At 43.0% G+C, this 20,607-nt stretch overlaps 1 protein-coding gene across 3 annotated transcripts in view; it reads left to right on the top strand.

Moving 5' to 3' along the window:
- The window catches only part of LOC144691721 (uncharacterized), a 183,545-nt gene that overhangs the window by 120,811 nt on the left and 42,127 nt on the right, over nucleotides 1-20,607 (top strand). For 2 of the 3 annotated variants that reach the window (XM_078560108.1, XM_078560109.1), the window contains one exon: nucleotides 17,007-17,071. Coding sequence is in view for 1 of the 3 variants with exons in the window: in XM_078560107.1 (XP_078416233.1) it covers nucleotides 9,798-9,810; nucleotides 17,007-17,071 (78 nt within the window). In the remaining 2 variants the exon portion in view is untranslated. Of the gene's footprint in view, nucleotides 1-9,733; nucleotides 9,811-17,006; nucleotides 17,072-20,607 lie in introns of those variants that run through there. The other variant, XM_078560107.1, reaches the window with a different exon arrangement.

The raw sequence follows: 20,607 nt of genomic DNA, 5'->3' as shown, positions 1-20,607 counted from the left end.
TCCCCAACATTTCTGGTATGTTATTTGTGTCCTTCTTTGTGAAGACAGAACCAAAGTATGTATTTAGTTGGTCAGCAATTTCTTTGTTCCCCATTATAAATTCCCCTGTTTCTGACTGTAAGGGACCTACATCTGTCTTCACCAATCTTTTTCTCTTCACATACCTATAGAAACTTTTACAGCTGCTGCACCTCTTCCTGCTGTTTCTCAATAACCAAAGTAGTGTGATCTGGATTGCTCCTATATTGAACATTGTCCATGAGCTTGTTCATTTTTAAAAAACTTTTACAGATATGGGCAGTAATTGGTAGGATTGGATTTCTATTCTCCGTTAACTTGAGGTCATGCAAAATTCTGCTTTTGTGTCTTAATTCACAGCAAGTCCATACCTCTATCACCCCCTTTGCTTGCTGACTTTCATTATTGGCTCCTAGTCAGCAATGTCTTGACTTTAAAACTCTCATCCTTGTTTTGAAATCCCTCCTTGATCTCAGACCTCCCTCTCTCTGTAATCTCCTCTAGACCTACAACCTTCCAAGACATTTGCACTGTTCTTATTCTGGCATCTTGTACATGTGAAATTTTACTTCCTCAAATATATTAGTGGCTGTGTTTTCAGTTGCTTAGGCCCCAAGCTCTGGAAAACCCTCTCTACACCTCTCTGCCTCATTTTCCTCCTTTAAGAAGCTCCTTAAAACCTACCTCGTTGACCAAGCTTTTGGTCACCTGACCTAATATCTCCATATGTGGCTCAGTATCATTCTCCTGTGAAATGCCTTGGGACATTTCTTTACATTAAAGGCGCCATATAAATATGTTGTTATTGAACAAGGTAAGCACGCTTCCAAGCTGTCTGTAGCTCCTATAAGTAAGCGCATTTCCAAGCAACTGGCAGAGTAAGGACATTTTCAAAAATCCCTTCTCCTTTGTAATCTCTTCACAACCCCTAAGCTCCCTGAGTTTCCTTGACCAGCTGCTGCACCTCTTCCTGCTGTTCCTCTATAACTAAAGTATTGCTTTGGATTGCTCCTATATTGAACATTGTCCATGAGCTTGTTGATTTTTTTTTTTAAAACTGTGCCTCTTGGTATTTGGCACAGTGAATAAATTGCTTGGATCAACTTCATAACCGTAAGAAATTCAATTAGGTCATTTCAAAGTTTTTGCAATTCACCATGGAAAAAAAAGTAGCACTGGGCACGTTTTGCACTGGTAGATAGCCCAGATTCCTTGCATGGAGCTGTTTGAGTTCAAGCTCTCAGACGCTATAGGAGAACAAACACATAAACCATCCCAGGGACAGCCTGTGAAAACAAAGCTGTCAAATGGGTCTCTCCATCACCACATAGCTGCTCGTTTAGTTTGGCCACAGGTCAAACGATTGGGTGTTAAAATAGAAAGACTACGAACACAGTAAAAAGGTATTAAAACATGCACTTCTTGCATACCCATCTGTCCACAGAGGAAGCAGCATATTGTGCTTGTTCAGAAGCAGACAGTGTTGGCATTACCTCTTTAGCATGGAATTTGTGGTGGAAATATTTATTCTGGATTAACTTTCAAACAATAAGGTAACGATAATTGCATTGATTTTGGAAGACAGTACACTTAGGGGAATAAAATTATTTAACTTGACAGCTAGTGAAATTCTCTAGCTGTTTCTGATTGTTTTATACTTCATAATAAGTAGAGAAATGAATATTGATTTTTATGAGTGGAACTACACAATTCTAACTATCCAAGCTCAGCTCTTATTGTTTCAATGCTTTTTGAGCAAAAGGGTCTCATTTTTCGAATTCCTCGGAGATCTGTCGAATAGTTTATTACTAATTATGTTTGTATGCATGCAAGCTTTCTCATAAGAAAAGGCAAGTGGATCTGTCCATTTTTACCATTTTACAAATTGTCATTTGCATTACATATTTCATGTTAGGAATATCAATACAACATAGAACTCCTGTATCATTGTCAAAACAAGCTTCTTGCAAAAGCTGAGGAAAATCAATGCATCATTTTGTGTTCCTCATTCTGCTTTTTGCCTTGTGTTAAAACTATCACCACATTACTGACAGGTAATGCCCGATCTAAATGTTGAATTTTCAGTGTTGAGAATTTATAAACTTTAGAAGTGGAATAAAATTCCTCCAGCTCAGGTCATTTAGGATGGGCACACTGCTTTTGTTAAATATTTTGAGGCCAATTTTATGCCTAGTGAGGTGAAGGACATCAGTGCTAAGATATGGAATTCTTTTGCCCCTTTTGCCATTCAGTGACAACATCAAGTATTTTCATATGTTATGGAGAGGAAAGAGATGCTAGGGATAGTTCCCCTTTCCCCACCACCTCTCGGCTGACCAAAAACAACATGCCTAAAAAAAAGTGTTTTAGCCCCTGAGCGCTGACAGGAACAGACATACGGCAGGTTTTCTCACGCAGTAAGAAAGTTTTAAAGTTTTAAAAGAAAGATAAATGTTTATTATCCAACACCTGAATATGTATAGATAACCACACCCACGTACACAGACACACACACACACACGCACACACACACAAGAAAAGATTGTGATTATAAAAGGTAGTATGCGTTTAGGTCTTAAGAGCTTGAGAGTTCTTTGTCACACTTGCTTTACCCTGAGGTGAAGTCTTGAAACGACACAGGCCTGTATTCCTTTTTCAGTCTGCTGAAGGAAAGAGTTTGGAGGTTTTAAGAAGATAGGTTTGTTATTGGTTATTGTTCATAGTAGCAGATTTCTCTTCTTCCACTCCAGTCAGGGTGAGAAATCAAAGGCCTGAAGTAAAACCCTGGTCCAGTCTCTCAGGTAAAGAGGTCAAGACCAACCTGAATCTCTGCCAATGGCGGTTGTTAGACAAGTCTTGTTCCTAGGCTAGTCCACATGTTTCTCCCTATTGCTCCAAAAACGTGCCTTATTAAACCTCCTTATCAGGAACCTAGGGCGGAATGGTCCCAGATTTACACATGTGGTAGCAGGCAGGAAAAAATTTGTTTTACCCGCAGGCCACAATGAAGGGTCTCGCTCCATATTGTCCCATTCCCGGTGTGCCCTGCCTCATTAATAATGCATTCATGGGTAACATGCCAGATCGCTGGCGGGTGGGCTCAGATTTTGCTGCCCTGCCATGACCTCAGCGCTTTCTCACTCCGGGCGCCATATTTAAAGCACACCAGAGCACACGCCCACTTCATGTCTACAGACCAGGACTGCTCCAGGCCACAGATGGCCCCGAAAACAAAGAAGATGACAGCCCCCAAATTTAGTGACGCCTCCCTGGGGCACCAACTGGACACAGCGGAAGGCTGCCGTGATGTCCTCTACCCCCGCTCTGGCCGCAGCAGATCCATCAGAGTCACCAATCCAGCCTGGGAAGTGGTGACAGTGGCATGGGCGCCACAAGAGCACAGAGGAGGTCAGCCATCCAGTGCAGGAAGAGTATGGATGCTCTCATCCATTCTGCAGGGTAAGTCAACCACTTCATCACTCTCAACTCACACACTCCTAAACACATCACAAATCCACAGGGATCTCACACCTCAAGGGAAAACATGACTAACTCTCACACACATCCTCACATCTCCATCAGGCTCATATCCTCTGGAGCTCATGTTCTCATCCTGTCCACACAAACATTCCACATAGTGCCATGCATCCTGCTCACACTCTCTCCATCTGCTCAGGGAGAGGTCCCAGACCGGGGGTGGAGTGGCCCACATTAGGCCCCTCACTCGCTTTGAGGAGCATGACATCGCACTGACTGGTGAGGATGTGGATCTTGCCTGCAGCAACAGTGAGGTCAGTTGTGAACACCCACGTGAGGATCCTGCACCACATCATCTCTCTCTCGACTCAACTGTGAGTGCTCTCTCTCCTGTTTTTGGCTCTGTTGCCATGCACTAATTATCTCTACTTTGGTTCACAGGGAACTTTGCCAAGCGACCGACACCCTCAGCCAGCCAGTCCCTCAGCTCCATCCAGGTCCTCACCTCCAGCCAAGAGGACACATCCTCCTTTAAAGAGCAGGAAATGAGCAGCCTGGAAAACCCATCACAACGCTTACCCATACCCTCCACCAGTGCAGAGACACACAACTCGGTGGAATCCAGATCTAGAGGAAGCTTGGGTTCACAATCTGGTGGTCGCCACATGTCTGCAGCAAGAGGAGGCAGGTTCAGCCGAGCTTCCCAATACTCGGAGGACTGCTGGGTGAAGAGGCATCTGTGAGGTCCGAGTCAGATGACGAGCCTCTGGATTTGACCTTCTAACTCATCGTGGAGAGTCAGCAGAAGGTGGGGCAACATCACGCAGAGCTGTTAGAAGCCCTCAACAGAATGCTACGCAAGTCAGGGGAGTGCATCCGCCTGCTCTCTGATGAAGTGGTGCACACACGTGCGCATATGAATGTCTCCGTGGGAAGGATGGCAGAGGCCATAGAGACCCTGGTCCAGTAGAACACGGAGATGTATACAGAGCTGCACTCCATCATGGTCACCATGGATGAGTTCCTGCAGTGGCAACATGAGAGGGAAACAAAGCACTTCAACGTCCCTCCAGGTGCTCCTCCACCTCAAGGACCTCGGGCACCCAAAAGGAGGAACTGGACACCCCTGGGTCATCCACTCAGGAATCTCAGAGGCTGTCCTCTCCCTCCAAGTTCTCTTTGCCTGTGACTCCCTCAACCTCATCATCTGTCACCAGAGGGAGCAGCAGGCCCACAGGAGGACAGCCAAAGCAATCCAGGACCCTCAAGGCCTCTGCTCTCCAGTGGTCACATGCCAAAGTCATCAGGGGCAACAGGGCCAACCATTGCAAAAACTGTTTCCAGCCCTGCTGCGGGTGTCAGGGCAGCACCTAGAAGAAGTGGTAGGCCTAGAAAAGTTAAGAAATTTTGATAACAAGTGGTTGCATTGGTGAACATATTTTGTCACTTTATAATCCGAAAATACATCCACTTTCACTGGATAATGTACAATGTTATCTTTCAGCTTCATTGATAGGCTTCGTGAGTCCTGCCACTACACTCCACCACCGCCAACCCCCCTGACTGCCCCAATGAGCAGTCATTCCAGAGGGAGAAGTGTGTGTGTGTGTGTGTGTGTGTGTGGCAGGGCCTTTCGAAGCCTCGTGCAAGCACTCTCCCACGCACACGATCCTTCCTCCATCACACTCATCTCAATGTCCTGAGCATTTTCAATGCTGCCTGCTGGGGTTCACTTTCAGTTGTACATCTGAGCTGAGCTGCATCGCCGCCCACCCACTGATCGCAGTCCTATGCAGCACGTGTGCCCATCCAACATGAGGCACCGCTCACTTTCGATTTCGACAATAATGGTTGTAGTCAGATTTTTGCTCAACTCCCCTGCCCCTTCCCCTTCCCCAGTCACACATGTCCTTTCTCCTATCACCGTCAACCCCCCTGGCATCACCTTCCACCTCCCCACTGTCACCTACTAACCCGAACCTTTTTCTATCCAGGATGTCCAGGTGAAAGTTCGCGCTCCCTACCTTCCTGAGAATCCCACCCCGCCAACACTGACCTCCCTGACCTCCTCCTTCCCATCCCCAGGGTCCATGTCTGCCTCTAAGTTCCCACCAACCACTCTTGCCATCCCTTCTACTGCTACCAACGCACTCTCACCCTTCTGGTTCCCTCTGACCCCTCTCCTCCTACCATGCCCACCCTCAGTTCGCTCCCCAGGAGGCAGTCATTGACTCCGCAGACCCCTCATTTGCACGTTCACCTGGACATCCTCCACCCCTTACTACCTCCTCCACCCTTACCCCCTCCTGTCCCCAGACACATTCCTCCCCTCCACCCCGGATACCTTCCTCCCCCTGGACTCCTTCCCTTCTCTGAACTCCTGTCCCCTCCGAACTCCCTCCCCGCCCTGGACACCTTCCTCCCCCAGACTCCTTCCCCTCTCCAAACTCCTTCCCTTACATCTTGCACCCCACCCTTACACCTACCTCCTCACTTGCAACATTTTCCCCTGTTACAACCTCCTCCCCCCCTTACTCTGTCCTCCCCCCTCCCCTCCTCCCAACCTCAACCCCCCATGACACCTTCAGCCTCTCCCCCCTCAGCCTCACCTCCACCCCACCCCCCCAGTACACCTTCCTCTCCCAGTCAAACCTCGACCTTCCTCTCCCACTGCACACAGCACCACCACACCCCCACCCCCACCCCCCACCCCACCCCCCCGCCGCCCCGGTACACCTTCCTCCCCATCACGGATGAACCTTCATCTCCCTGCCTGCTCACCAATCATCAGGAGCAGCTCATGGCCAAGACCGTGATGTTCCAAAGCAGACCCAACACATCAATGGAGACCTCCCACTCTCTGAGAACTGCTTTGTGGTGGAGCCATGTGCATGAGAATCCACCCAGCATGTGATGGACGTGTTCCTCCAAGTTCCGGTAGCTGTTGGGCTCCAGCATCTCCTGCTCCTCGAATGTCCACAACCAGCGCCAGGCCCTAAAGGTAAGTCCCAACTCCTGCACGTCACACTTGTCCAGATGTGTTCTGGGCTAGCGTGTTTGCCCACCAGAGCTAAATCTGGCGTGGAGGGGACGATTCCGATCGGACCTTCCTTTGCACCCCATTAATGGAATTGGAGTTCCACCATGGCGGACACTGTCAGATGATCCCACTATGCTTTCACGTTGGCATGAAACTTCTTTTTGGCTTTCTCGCCATATTGTCCGTCCGTCCCCACGCCCCCCCTCCACACTCGCCATCACACCCGACGCCAACAGGGCCAGAAAATTCCAGCCCTAGTTTCTGTCCTGTGTCCAGAGCATCTTTTTCCATTGTCCTCACAAATGGGCCAGGATTTTATGGCCCCGCCGTGGTGTGTCTCCCCCTGGTGGATACAGTGAGCCATTTGAATCTCCATTCAGCTTGGTGGGACCGTAATATACTGCCTGGCCATGGTTTCTGATGGCTAGGCCATTGTCAAACAATGGGGTCCGAGTCTCTCCCATTCATATACCATTATGATAAAATAAATTTTCTTCACATCCATTCTCTGGATTTCAACTCTGGAGTCGAAAAATGTGCAAACAGTACCGTGAAACCAGTTTCTTTAATTATTTGGAGAACGGCAGCCATTAACCACAAGAAGGACCTTGTGCATTTTAATGACCACTCAAAGAAATGTCCAGAAAGGCCATTTGCAATTTAATGACTTTGTCAAGGCTTGTACAGACATGATGATTAGCTCAGGGGGTCTTGTTGTTCCATGTGTATTAGCAGGAAAGTCAAGGTCACCTGGTTTCTCAACTCCATTTTATTTTAAAGTGTCCATTTTGAGGTTATACTTCATAAGTCCTTATTGCATGAACGTGACATCATCAACAGTTACCACACTCAGGAAGAAAGCTGTTTCCACTTTGTTACAAGTCCAATCTTAGCAATGCACCAAGAGTGAAGTTGTTTCTTCCCAATTCCTATACCTGGTACATCGATATTTGAATTAATGCCCATTTATGGTCAGTTTTGTGTCATGAGATCCGTGCTGACTAGAAACTGAGTTGGGATCAGAGTTGTACCCATTATGATAGGATACAGAAGGGGGCCATTCAGCCCATTGTACGTTCACAGGCTCTTTGGTACAGCTATCCAATTAGTTCCCTGCTCTTAATTTCCCCAAAACATTAGATTTTTTCCTTGCAAGTACTTACTCAATTCCCTTTGGACAGTTAGTATTGAATCTGCTCCCACCACCCTATCAGCTAGGGCTTCCCACATCTCGCTATGTAAAAAAAAAATGTTTGCTCATGTTGCCTCTGGTTCATTTGCCAATCACATTTAATCTGGGTCCTCTAGTTATCTTGTAACATAAAGATATACTATCCCTCCTCAGTCTTCTCGACTTTGACATGGTTCGGACAGCATTCTTCTCCAACGCCTCTCCACCATTATCCAGCTGGGTGGGAATATTTTGAGGGAAACTCTTTCGAGTTATCAACAGTCACAGATTGCAACTCTTTCGAGTACAATCACAGTTCTTGGTTTCCGGGAGTGGGACATGAACCCACAACCCTCTGATTCAAAGGCGAGGGTGCTATGAACTGAGCCACAGCTGACACCTCTCCAGCTGGGTGGGACTGCACTCAATTAGTTCCATTCTTAACTATCTAATCATAGCCAGAGTATCAGTTACAATAGCTTGTCTTCCTGCTCCTGCAGAGTTACCTCTGGTGACCCCAATGATCTATACTTGGCCACCTCCTATTTCTTATTTACATGCTGCCCCTCAGTGACGTCATCCCAAAATACAGTATCAGTTTCCACATGTATGCTGACAACACCCAGCTTTACCTCACAGCCATCTCTCCTGACTCCTCCACTGCTGCTAAATCATCAGACATCCAGAATGTCTGATAAACAGAATGTTACTTAAATTAGATATTTGGAAGATGAATGCCATTGTCTTTGATTCTGCTATAAACTTCATTCCTCTCCCTGACCTGGGGATGAGTTTCTGACCACGTGTATGTGCCATCAGTAAAACTACCTATTTCCCCCTCCATATCATCGCTTGTATCTGGCCTCAGCTCCCCTCATTCATGCCTTTTTGCCTCTACATTTTACCATTTCAATGCACTACTGGCCAGCTTCTGACATTCTATCTTCTGCAAAATTGGTCATCCAAAGCTCTGGTGCCCATGTCCTTACTCACATCAAGTCCTTTTCCTCCATCACCCTGAGCTCGCTGATCTATACTGACTCTGGATCAAGCCACACTTCAATTTTAAAATTCTCTGCCTTGTTTCCAAATCCTTCCATGGTCTAGACCTACCTTTCTCTGTAATTTCCTCTAGCTCCACAACTCTCTAAGAAATCCGTACTCCTCAAATTCTGGCTTCTTGAGCATCCTTGATTTTAATTGCTACACCATTGGTCACCATTCCACCCCCCCCACCCAAACCCTTCTGCCTCATTCCTCCTTTAAGACAATCCTTAATACCAATCTCCTTAACTAAGATTTTGGTCAACCAAAGTCCTTAATATCTCTTTATGTGGCTCAGTGTCAGATTTTGCTTTATAGTTCTCCTGTGAAACGTTGGATGTTTTATTATGTTAAAGGCTCTATATAAATACAAGTTGTTATTGTTGTTGTACTGGCCTTTCTGCCACAGGAAACAGTTTCTCCATATTTACACTATCAAAAGCATTCATGATTTTGAACATCTCAATCAACTCTACAATTACCTATATCTGCCCTAACACTCACAAGTCCCTCATCCCACTACCATTCTAATCAGTATCTGCTGTTCCCTCTGTAAGGCCTTGCTATCCTCCCTCATGTGAGGTTACCAGAACTGAACACAATACTCCAGCTGAGGTTTAACCCATGTTTTATAAAGGTGTAGCATAACTTTATTTGTTTTTGTACTCTATCCTTTTATTAATAAAGCCAACCCAGAACGAAAAAACTGGGAAATAAGAATACTGGTCTGAACTGGTTTTGTATACCTTTAAGTGGAACACCAGTAAAAACTGGGAAATAAGAGTGCTGCTCCGAACATTTTTTCCTTCTGGGAAGATCTCATACATCTTTTTAAACAACCTTGTCCTTTAAACTTGTCCTGCTACCTTCATGGTTTATGTACATACACTCTCGGTTCTCTCAGGAAGTTATCAGGTGGGCGGAGAAGGAAGTCTGTATTATATCTATTCAAACTGGGATTACTGAAATAGGAATTTGGGATAAATTCCTATTGTCTTATTTCTACTCTGGACCAGGCCAAACTGCTGAAATTGACATGAAAATGCAATGGATTGCTATGGTAATGTGACCTTGGGAAACTATCATTTACTCTTAACATTCTCCCTTTCATGCTGTGATTAGGACTAGTGCTAATTGTAATTGAATTTGTCTTGTACTATTATTTCAGGCCCGATGGACCAGCCTGCTTTTCTTGCCGGCTCATTTTGAATGTTTGTATTGTCATGACTTTTTTGCATGATTATAAGTCTGGGATGGCTAGCTGCCAATGGAACCAATGTGCAATGTTATAATAGTTGGAAACATGGATGCAGATTCAATTCCCCAATGTTGTTGAGCTCATAGTTATGCTTCCCCAATGGGAATGGAAGAGGAAGTACTGAAAGAAAAAATTGTCGTAAGTTAAGGAAGCATGTGTGGATAGCAGAGAGCAGATCAGCAGCTGCCCATCTCTTCATAATCAACATAAGATTTAGGGCCAATGCAGGCCACACAGCCCCTTAAGCCTGGAAACCAGGAGAACAAGAGTGCGGAACAAATTAGAGAGTAGGAGAGAATTCTCTGAACTCCTGCAAAGAACAGCACATTAGAACAGCACATTAGAGTGTCAGCTTAGCCCAGTTGGTAGCAATCTTGCCTGAGTCAGATGGTTGTTGGTTTAAGTCCCATTACAGTTTTGAGTGCATAATCTAGGCTGGCATTTGATTCTGCGTTGGAGTGTTGCACTGTCAGAGATGTATTCTTTTAAATGAGATGTTAAACCAAAACCTTGCCTATCTGCGCAACTGGAAATAAGATCCTCTGGCACCAGTCAAAGTTGAGCAGAAAATTCTCCTCAACAATATTCCAATATCAGCCGTCACCACCAAAAGAAAAATGACCTGGAGATATTCATTCTTTTATATTTGTTTGACCATACTGCATTCAGATTAACTGCTGCATTTGTCTGCACAAGAGCGATTGCACTTCAGAAGGAACCTGTTAGTTGTAAAGTGTGCTGATATACTAATGTGCAATATAAATGCAAGTTCATTCTTCTCTGAATGGGTTTACAGAGAACAATTCCCTAAGTTTGAGAGAAGCACCATGACCAGCACCAAATGGATGCTGGAAGTTCACCACAAGGAGAGAGGGAAAGCTAGATTTCAGTAGCCTCAGACCGGACTGTCTTTCCATATCTCCCAGCAGCCAGCCAGACAAGCGGAGATTTCCAGTGTTCCTCCTTGGTCAGAGAAAGCACATGATGCAGAAAAACTTCCCAATGTGAGAATGAGAAAAAAAAATCCAAGTACTGCAGCGGTTTAAGAAAGCAGCTCACCACCACCTTCCCAAGGGCAATTAGCGATGCATAATAAATGCTGGCCTAGCCAGCGATGCCCACATTCCATGAATGAATAAAAAAAACACTATAGAGAAATTGGAATAAGCCTGGATACTTGTAATTCAATAAGAAATTTAGCAGAGTGTGATAGCAACAGTAACTGTCTGAAAATATTGGAACTGTGGTTTTATCCAAAGGTTCAACCAGAGACAGCGATATCCTTCTGCATGGGGAAATGTCAGATGGAATTACAACTTCAGCAGGGTTTAACTAAGGTGTATAACACTCAGTATCAGATTGGTTAGTTTCCATCGCTGCATTTGTGTACATAACAACAGTGACTGCACTCCGGAAGGAATCTGCTAGTTATGAAGTGATTTTAGACATCCTGAGGATATCATCAGATGCGCTATATAAATGCAGGATGCATAATGGGTGGTCAATATGATACCACCAGTTTTATACCTCTGCCACAGTTGACCCCAAACACAAAGTGGGTGGTTTTAAAGCTTTTACAATCAGAAACATGGGTTGATTGACAGTCTAAGTCAATACAAGCCTGTCACAGTCGATCCCAATCCTGTATTCGTCCTTGCACTTTTTTCGTTAGGAGTCACTGAAAAATTAACAGGAACAGTTATTTTGACTGATTTTCTTTTCCCCTTCCGAGTCCAATGACATGGAGGCTAACTGTTTAACTCCCATGCTAGCTGAGATCATCTAATTTCATGGGATCTCCCTGGACTACATTCTATACTAGCAATGTCTTTATCAACTGAGCCACTAGTGAGTTCTAGCAATGTGCCTTCTAAAGCTGTGGGTACAGCTGATTTTAAAGGCATTTGATTCCTGAGAACCTCACATTTTCAGCAACTGCAAAAGTCAATGCAATTTGTATCTGAGGATACACTATGATTTACAAAGGATCCAGCTAACACTATGGTCTGTGATTCCAGTATGTTGCCTTCCAAAGTGATAGCATTAGCTTTAAGCACACCGGTTAGACAAGTTGATTCATGTTATCAATACCTACAGCATAATTTATTAAAGCTGATAGGTTTATGTTGTGTTATGACACAGCAGATGATGTGTGCCAGACAGATCGAATCCATAAGGGAAACTCAATCCCACTATTGCAGTTTTGTATTTTGTATTTATTTTGAGATGTGTGCCCTGAATTCAGTACTTATAAATCCACCAAGGCTTCAGAGATTTTTTAGAAAACTAAATTAAACATTTATTCACAAAAGAAAAAATTTCAAGCACATACATAAGCCTACAAATTACTATTATAATAACTCCTAAAACCCCTAATTAATCTGGCTTCCGGTTACATCCTCTGTTAAGGCAATGGTAAAAAAAATTAAATTTTAAACAAATGCCCTGGACAGTAGAATTCAAAGTGGCTTTTCCTAGCTTTAGTTTCTGTAGGCAGCAGGATTAATGCACAAATACTGGAGGCTTTTCACACTCCTGGTAGATTTTACAATGCCTTCCCTGACACACAGCCTCATTCTCCTTTATACATGTTTCTCCCTTTTAATGTAAATCCCATTGTTCCCACATGTCTTTGGAACTTTATCTTTCTCATAATATAAATCATTTCAGGGTGCTAATATTATCAGCAACCTTTGGGAACAATAAACACACTTTTTGGCCTAGCTTCTCTGGCTAGGTGTAACATCCTACCATCTCTTTGAAATTCAAACTACCCTGATTTATCTAAAAATGAAAATTCTCCTCACTACACGTTCGAAGACATCAGCCATGTTTACGTATTTAGCATTTCAAACCTAGCTCTTTTGATGAGTCAAAGCCTCCAGACCAGCTGTCTCCAATTCCATTAAATCCCACGCACACACAGAGAAACTATCCGAGCCCCACTATTAACCTACTTTTCAATAAATCATAATAATAATATGAGAATTATTATACTTTCGTGACAGTTGACACTACAGCATATAAATTGAACACATATGTTCTTCAAAAGGACAGCCTGTCATCACTTTTCTATTTAATGAGGTAGGAAGTTCCCTAAGATCTAAGCGCTTTTAGCAAATTATTTTAAGTTGTAAATGATCGTAGTGGTGGAGCCTAAGAGGCTCAGTAATTCTCCTTTCCATTGCAGTATATTCAGGTTTTTTACGTATAGTTCCAGGTATGCTTGTGATGCTAACATTGTACCTAACAGATTACTGCCTGAAAGACCAATGAGTACAAGCCAGCACTCATGAGGTCCATAGATACCATTGCTTCAGGAGTAAAGACCTACCAGAGATCCACAGTTACAATAATTCAGCCAAAAAGTTAAACTGCCGTTTTCTTTACATGCACTGATGGGTCTGCTGTGCACTTTCAACATTTTCTGTTTTTACTTTACATTTTTTTCCAACTCAAGCACTGAATTTCTCACAAACTCACTTTTCCAGAATCACTTCACCCAATTCAGGGTCATGGGGAGTTGGAGCCTATCCCAACAGGCAATGGACAGTAAGCACGGTACACTCAGGATGGGATGCCAGTCTATCACAGGGCACACACTCACACAGATACACACACTGGGGGACAATTTACCATAGCCAATCCACCAGCACAACATTGGAAGGTGGGAGGAAACTGGAGCCCCCAGAGGAAACCCACGCAGACACGGAGAGAACGTGCAAACTCCACACAGACAGACACCCGAGGTCAGAATTGAATCCAGGTCCCTGGAGCTGTGAGGCAGCAGTGCTAACCACTGTGCCACCGTGCCACCCCGCATTGAATTTCTTTGTTTCTCAATTACAAATTTACTGCTCTCTATTAAGGACTCTTCTGCCCAAAATGGGTTAAGGCACATCATCCCTTTAAAAATGCAAAAAAAAACATTTGGCTGCAGGAAATAGGAATGCATACACAGTAAATTATGATCCAACATTATAACAAAGGCATTTATCCAGTGCCTGAACGCAAAACTAAGATCAACAATGTCCAATCTTAGAACAGATACTTTTCTTTCTCTGTTCACACTGCAGAACAGATTTCTGTCTAACATCTTCTACTGTTACATCATGTCAGGGAATACTTCTTCCTAAAGTACTAAAATACATCAATAGTTTAGTTACGAGGAGGGGAGGAACTTAATACTGGTAGAATATGAGTTAATGTTGGCTATTATTTCAGTCAAAGTCTGTGATTGTATGTTAAACTTTCACTGAGATGTAAAATTCTGAATTGGGCAGTCTGTGTACAAGTGAATGTTAATCTACTGTTCCTGCGAGAAATCTATATTTCTTTTCTGGTGGTTCATATACAAGAATGATTCACAATCTTAACATAAAACCAATGAAGAACTTTACGTGATGAAATTAAGAAGGTTTATACACAATCATTTAATTAGAAATGTTATTTATTATTTAATTTACAGAGCATGCAGTGTCTATGTGTCATTCAATGAAAACCATCTCCTCCGAACAAGCTAATCTTTCATAAGGCAATATTTTATACGAATGGATAATGGAAGAGAACAGGAATTATTACTTCTCCTGTCACTACATGCAAAGCTGCCATAATATGAACACAAGAATTATTCATGATAACAGATTATAAGAATATAAATATTAAAGATCAGAAAACTCAGAACTGCTTAAAACAGGAACGAGCATTTGCCATTTTAAAGGAAATAAAAATGGCTAGAAGTGTGTTTAAACATATATCACTAGACCAGATGACCTTGGGATATGCTTAAACTTTGCTCCTCATTAATATGATTCACAGCCTAATAACCTACAAAAATTAAAGGGAAAGTGTGTTTCATTAAATTGTCACATACACTTGGGTTACATAGGCCAGGATTTTTCACTGGTCGGGCGGGCTTGGCGGGAGCGGGCAGGGTGGTCACGGAGCCAACTGCCGCCCGCGATCAGCTCCACACCACAGTTTTACCCAAGCGGGCCAATTAAGGTCCACCCAGCATGGAACGCGAACGGTAGCGCTGACCTGTGTGGGCGGGTGGAGGAGGGAGAGTCGGGTCCAGCGCTCCTTTGCACATGCGTGCGAAAAAGCACTTCAATCTCCCTGAGGCACAGAGCTGCCTCAGGGAGATTGAAGCGATTGTTAAAAAAATAAATAGATACAGTAAAATTTTAATGAAACGTGTTCCATCTCTTGTGACTGTGTCACATGAGATGGGACATGTTTCATTTTTCAAATAAAGCTTTTATTTAAGTTGTAATAGCTGTAGGAAATCTCATCCCGCTCGTGGATGAGGTTTCCTTAAAAACGTAAAGGCCGCTTGGCCTTTTCGCCTGCCCGCCAACTGTTAGGTTGGTCGGGCAGCGTTAATTTGAAATTAATTAGTTCGTTAATGGCCTTAATATCGGTGGGTGCGTGGCTGACTCTAGCGTGCACCCGCCGAACAAAATATCACAAGACAGCGCGATGACGTTGGGATGTACGCCCAACATCATCGCGCGTCATTTTACACCGAATGTAAAATTCTGCCCACGAAGTATGCTGCATGTACTTCATTCACGTGTCAGTCACCCCTTATCATCTGGCTTTTGAACTGTGAATTACAGCTAAGCCCAGGGGAAGGTATTTTGTGTACATCTGCCTCCCTCATATGATGTCAGTCGGATCCACTTCATTGGCATTGTCAATGTAAAAGACTGCCCATTACCCATGTTAACTATGTCACTGAAGTTCTACACACAGATTTTGCTCCATGGCTGTGTTTTACTGGCAATCAATACTCCCACTAAGCTGTGTGGGTGCACGGCAACGCATATTTGAGAATGTACCACGCAGGGAACAATCATGCACAAGCAAAGTTCCCTTTAAGATGTGCATATGTGAGGCCACACAGCATTCTTAAAAGGACCATGCAGTGCAACAAGCTGATCGTGCACAGCAAATGGGGAAACTGGAAATCCCAGAATATAAGACAGATAACAACAGCAAAAACTTGCATTTGTATAACACCCTTAACATAGTGAAAAATCCTGAGGTTACCTAACAAAATTTGACATTGAGCCATAAAAGGAGATATTAGGACAGGTGAAAGGTGGCTTGTTATGCTGGGCCTTTCCTTCCTTTACAGTTGACATGCATTTTGGGAGGCATTTTCCCATTCCCCACAAAGCAGGGGCAAAAGCTCCACTTGAAACAAATGAGGGCATTTAAATTTTTTATAATTAACATGGGAGTGATGTGGACTAATTACAGACATGCTCTGCAGCTGCCAGCCTGATGTGAAACAATAAAAGCCCACATACAAATACTTTTACAATGATAAAACAGTTAGTTGAGTTATATTAATAACGTAGTCATACAGTAGGTGAGAGGGTTTCACACATACCTCTGCTTTAAATTTCAATTGATCTTAGTTTAAGCAAATTCAGTAGATAAAACAGCATTGAACTGATCAATATTTACCAATTCCAACTGGAATTTGCAGCAGGAATTGAAATGAGAAGGTGTAAATTTTTGGGAAACTCAACAATAATGGAATAACAATAATGGATGTTTAAATCAAATCAAGTGACAGTCAGCCTACAACAAGCTCCATGCCAATTTTTAAGTGATGTAGCTACCTGGAATCCAGAAACCAATCCACCTCGTTTGTCAAAATGATCAAAAATAGAACTCCAAAAAATCGGATTGATTCTGCAATGTGAAGATAAATGCATATTAGCATTCTACACTTGCACTGAATTCATACATTCCCTTCACTTTCCTAAGTTTGTACATTAGGATTTTTGTACCAGATGTATTTCTTGAAACTAGCTGCAGGGCACCATCTAGTGTGCAGATTCCACCTGCAGGTTTATCTGTCTGTTTTTATTGACACGAATTATGGGTAAAAAAAAACGTACATATTAATCTGTTGTTGTTTGCTGAAAAAAAGCAAAATTGGTCTAACAGAGTACTCTTCATGTGATTTACTTATTCTGCAGATCAGACCCGAACTGCTTTGAAATTCTTAAGCCGCGCCTCTGCCTTCTTTCCTAACTACTGCCTGGTAAGGAAAATAAAAGTAAATAAAAGTGGTAACCTTCTCCATTATGTGTAAGACTATAGTATGCAGATTGTAACTGTAAACAAGATGACTTTGAGTTCCTTTTAAAATTGGTGACCTTGGTGGAAATGTAAAGATGTTAATATAGCCGCTTTAACATGGCTGGTCCCACTGTCCCAAACAGAACTACTGTGTTCCTCACTACCCCCACCACCACACTAGACTTTTACAAATGAACTTGTATGGTGTTTCTGTGGTCATAATCTATGCAAGTTAAACTTTGAACTGGGTAGTTGCAAGAAGGTACCTGCACTTCTTTGTATAGTGCCATGATATTTTTTATATCCACTTGAGATGGCGGACTAGGTTTAATGTTTCATCCAAAATACAGCAACTCCGATAGTCCACTACTCCGACAATACTACACTAGTATGTCAGTCTAGATTATGTGCTATTTAAGGCTAATGTGTTAGAAGTGAAAGCAGAACGTTCAAGACCTGTGTAACACCCAATTAGAGTTGCCAACTGTGATTAAATGTATTCCTGAAGGATCATTACATGACTTGCCCCCCACCCCACGCTCCAGCCATTAATTGGCCAACACACCTCTCCTAGTGACGCACTGCCTTCTGTTGTATGTTAGTTAGTCTTGCATTGGAATGGTTACTGAGACATTGGTATGTTCAAACAGCTACTGGTTTATTTTGTACAACTGAACAATGTACAGCTATTCATGACTAGGTGTTACACTGCTGAAGCCATGAGCATTGTCCCACTTGACTCCTAGTTATATGTCGTCTTACCTCATCATTATGGGAGGAGCTATTTACAAAGTCCCACACATTAACCCTAATACTATACCTTCCTACACCAATTGGAAAGCAACTGAATTATGTAATAGCCTTTGTTTTCCGTTTTCAATATTTTTATATCTGGTAAAGAAAAATGTTCAAAGAAAATGACAAAAAAAAAACTATCTTTTTTAATGCCCCGAGGATTTTTCTCCAGGGTTGCACACAGCAGTATCCTACAGACCAATCTTCAATTCCTAGAGACTCCAGGCCAATCTACGACTGAATCCCTTTTAAACCTACTTTTAAATAGCCATATGGAATTTACAGCAAAATCCTTTTCACAGGTGTTACATGATAGATTTTTGACAGTTTACCTGTTGCAGTTTAGAGGGTTAAATGAGAAACGTACCCTTAAAATTCTTGCAAGCCAATGGAAAAATTATCAGATGTTATCTCCAAAAATCACTTTTCAGTGGTTATATTCACTGTTTTGTAAGACTGACTAATCCTTGAAGTATATTCCACAATTAGCCCCTTTTGTTCTCCAATTCATTGACAGTTTGAAAAACAAACAGATGTTTCACAGTCACACCATCAATTCTGGCAATGCTTCACCTATTCCAGACAGCAGCCAGCATTATTCGGCTTTTAACTGTGGGAAACTGTTATTGAAAAGATACATTCATTTAACTTCAGTCTAAATTGCAAAACATTACCAGCTGACTGGCTGTCTGAAGACTCCTGATTTATGTTGGGCAGACTTTTCATCGAGACATTTTGGCTTTCCTGGAGTTTGGGCGGAAGAGGCCTGCTGTGCACGCAAATCCCAGCAGGTGGCAGTTTAAGAACCAGTCCAAGTGCATGTTAAAAAAGCGGATGGGCGGAATTTTACGGCCCTGTCGTGGTGGGGGCAGGGGCAGGGCCATAAAAGGTGGCAAGCCTTTCAAAAGTCCATTGGCTTTGGCAGGACTGTAAAATCCCGCTAGGTCCTGGTACAGTCAATGCACTCTGGATATAAGTGTGAATGATTCTTATTTTATCACAATTCCCAGAATTTACGGTTGAGAAGAATGATAATATCTTTTACTGTAGGACAAAACTTTTACCTAAAGCAGACAAAACTACTGGTACAGAACAACTGTACCCTAAAAATAAATCCTTTTGGGAAGGAAATCTGCCATCCTTACTTGGTCTGGCCTAAATGTGACTACAGGTCCACAGCTATGTAGTTGACTCGTAACTGCCTTCTGAAATGGCCTAGTAAACTACTCAGTGCAAGGGCAATTAAGCCTGTTGAATAAATAGGTCTGTCTCTGAATTGGTCAAAGAGACTGCTCCAAATGCCCTACTCATGGTTTGATTAGTTTGTGGGTGTAAAGATTTGGAGCATAAACCACTTTCCCTGCCTCAGGATGACAGCATTCGTCTTCCCACCACTGTCACTCTAGTAGTGCCCTCTTGACTGTTAAAATGAAGACAGGCAGCTTTGTTATAATATTTAAATGACCAACCTACTTTCCGCCAGCAGATTTTCACCCTCTCCTCGTCCCACTTCCATAAGTTGGCAGCCCAAAGCGAGTTAAGGATCCTAAATCAGATACTTTGCATTTTAACTTATGACACAATATCAGCCCACCCATTTTTGGGAGGTATGATTCAGTCTTGCCATTTTAAAGAGAATAAAAATGGCTAGAAGTGTCAGTGAGAGTTCTTTAATCGGATTGGTTGAAGAGCCTTGTTTTTGTTTGCCCTGATCACACTGTAGTATAAAGGGTTAACAGATGGGATATGCTAATGTATGACATAGGTTATGATGTATCAAGCAATCAGTCATGTGTTAGGCTCTTAAGAGAAAAGTTGGAACACCATACTCAGGAACAACATGCTTACTCTGTAACCTGTTTAGATGTAGTTCTAATAAACAAGTGTTAAGCATATGCCAGAGTACGATTACAGTCTGTCCGTAACCAAGTACCATGCCTAGAGTCCACAGACAAGAAGAACCATCTCAGAACCTGGTGCCAGCAGTGGAGGCACCAATGTAAAAAATACATTGGTGTTATCAAAGGAACCACAGAGTGAAGAAAAACTTGATAGCAGCTCGTACTTATGACTCAACGGAAGGAGGAAAGTACCTCAAAATGGCTGCAAGTGTGGAGTTTCCTGCCCTTTCGCTCAGTTTGGCAGGCTTTCTTATGAGTGGGTCTGCTGCTCATGGGCCTACCCAGTCAACAGGGTCAGGTGAAGCCTCAGAAATGCGCTGAATGATGGCCTGGTTAAATTTTTTAAGCTCAGCCTGCCTCGCATACTGGACTGTCCGATCTAAAGTAAGATCATCTTTGGTCTGCGGAAAGTCAGGAGTTTTTCATCTCAGACGCCCATGACTATACAATCACGATTAGCTCATCCTTCAGCACCCTGTATCTACAAGAACTAGCTAGGTGATAAGGGTCAGTTAGAAATAATTCAATTGATTCCCCAGGCTGTTGCAACCTCTGGTTAAAATGTGCTCATTCTATAACTAAGTTTTGCTTCAAGCTAAAATAGGTGCCATGGTCTTTAAGAACAGTCTCAAAGTCTGCTGTGGACTCTTCCACTCCCTGCCTCAGGAGAGTATCATCTGCTGCTGGACCTACTGCATAAAGAAAGGAACTGACTAGATGCTTCTCCTCTTTAGCATGAAGGCCCGATGCTGCTCGGTATAGAAGGAAATGGTGTTTCCATAACTCCCACTGCTGGCCTCTC

The sequence above is a fragment of the Cetorhinus maximus genome, chromosome 16 (genome assembly GCF_964194155.1).
Source record: "Cetorhinus maximus chromosome 16, sCetMax3.hap1.1, whole genome shotgun sequence".
Classification (NCBI taxonomy): domain Eukaryota; kingdom Metazoa; phylum Chordata; class Chondrichthyes; order Lamniformes; family Cetorhinidae; genus Cetorhinus; species Cetorhinus maximus.
This window is presented reverse-complemented; position numbering and strand designations above follow the sequence as displayed.